This window comes from Morone saxatilis, unplaced genomic scaffold (assembly GCF_004916995.1).
Source record: "Morone saxatilis isolate NCDOM2014 unplaced genomic scaffold, NCSU_SB_2.0 Contig9, whole genome shotgun sequence".
Classification (NCBI taxonomy): Eukaryota; Metazoa; Chordata; class Actinopteri; family Moronidae; genus Morone; species Morone saxatilis.
In genome coordinates, this window is record NW_023340268.1 from 13,497,500 (window position 1) to 13,498,217 (window position 718).

At 45.3% G+C, this 718-nt stretch overlaps 1 protein-coding gene across 1 annotated transcript in view; it reads right to left on the reverse strand.

Moving 5' to 3' along the window:
* The window catches only part of itgb8 (integrin, beta 8), a gene marked incomplete in the record, with an annotated part of 16,914 nt that overhangs the window by 4,924 nt on the left and 11,272 nt on the right, over nt 1-718 (reverse strand). The window contains 2 exon segments of the mRNA XM_035681844.1: nt 325-428; nt 558-718. Of these exon segments, the coding sequence (XP_035537737.1) occupies nt 325-428; nt 558-718 (265 nt within the window).

Here is a 718-nt window from a genome sequence, read left to right on the forward strand (position 1 = left end):
AACACGACTCCAAATAAATGCTAAAGTCTGCTGGATGTGTGTTTGCTAACAAATATGTCAATGCTGTGTGCTTGAACTTTTCAAGTTGTACACCTGAGGCAGTGAAATGTGGGTTTACAACCTGGTGTTAAGTTACTCTTTATGTTCTTAGTCAAATGATATATGAGAAGCTCAATCTTTTTTAACCAGAAAGAAGCTCAAACGGAGCCCAGATTGAATTTAACACCACTAAACCCAATATTATTCCTTTGTAAAATCAACTTAAGATCCACAAAACTGCAAATGGAGGAAAGCCAATGTGTAAAATTGTGCTAAGAGCTTTACCAGAGACATCCTCCATGTAGCCCACCAGTGGGGCACAGGTGCTGTTGCAGTGTCCTGCCGATTTCTGTGTGAAACCATGAGACAGGTGGCAGTCCACACACTTCCTGAGAGAGAGAGAGAGAGGAGAAGAAGAGAGCGAGTGAGAGAGAGTGTGTACATCAGTGTTCAAGTACAAATACTTCTGTAGGAACTCCCAGGATGCTTAGTAGTAGCGAACAGAAACTGACAAGTACCAGTATGATTGACAGGTGCTTTGGCAGGCAGGACATCTCTCACAGAAGTCTCCAGAGTGTTGGGGGTCGTCACACACACACTTGCCACACACACATCTGCCCCGGCCGCTGCACAGAAAGCCGTTGGCTGACTGGCAGGTTGCTGTGGAGAGGGAACAACC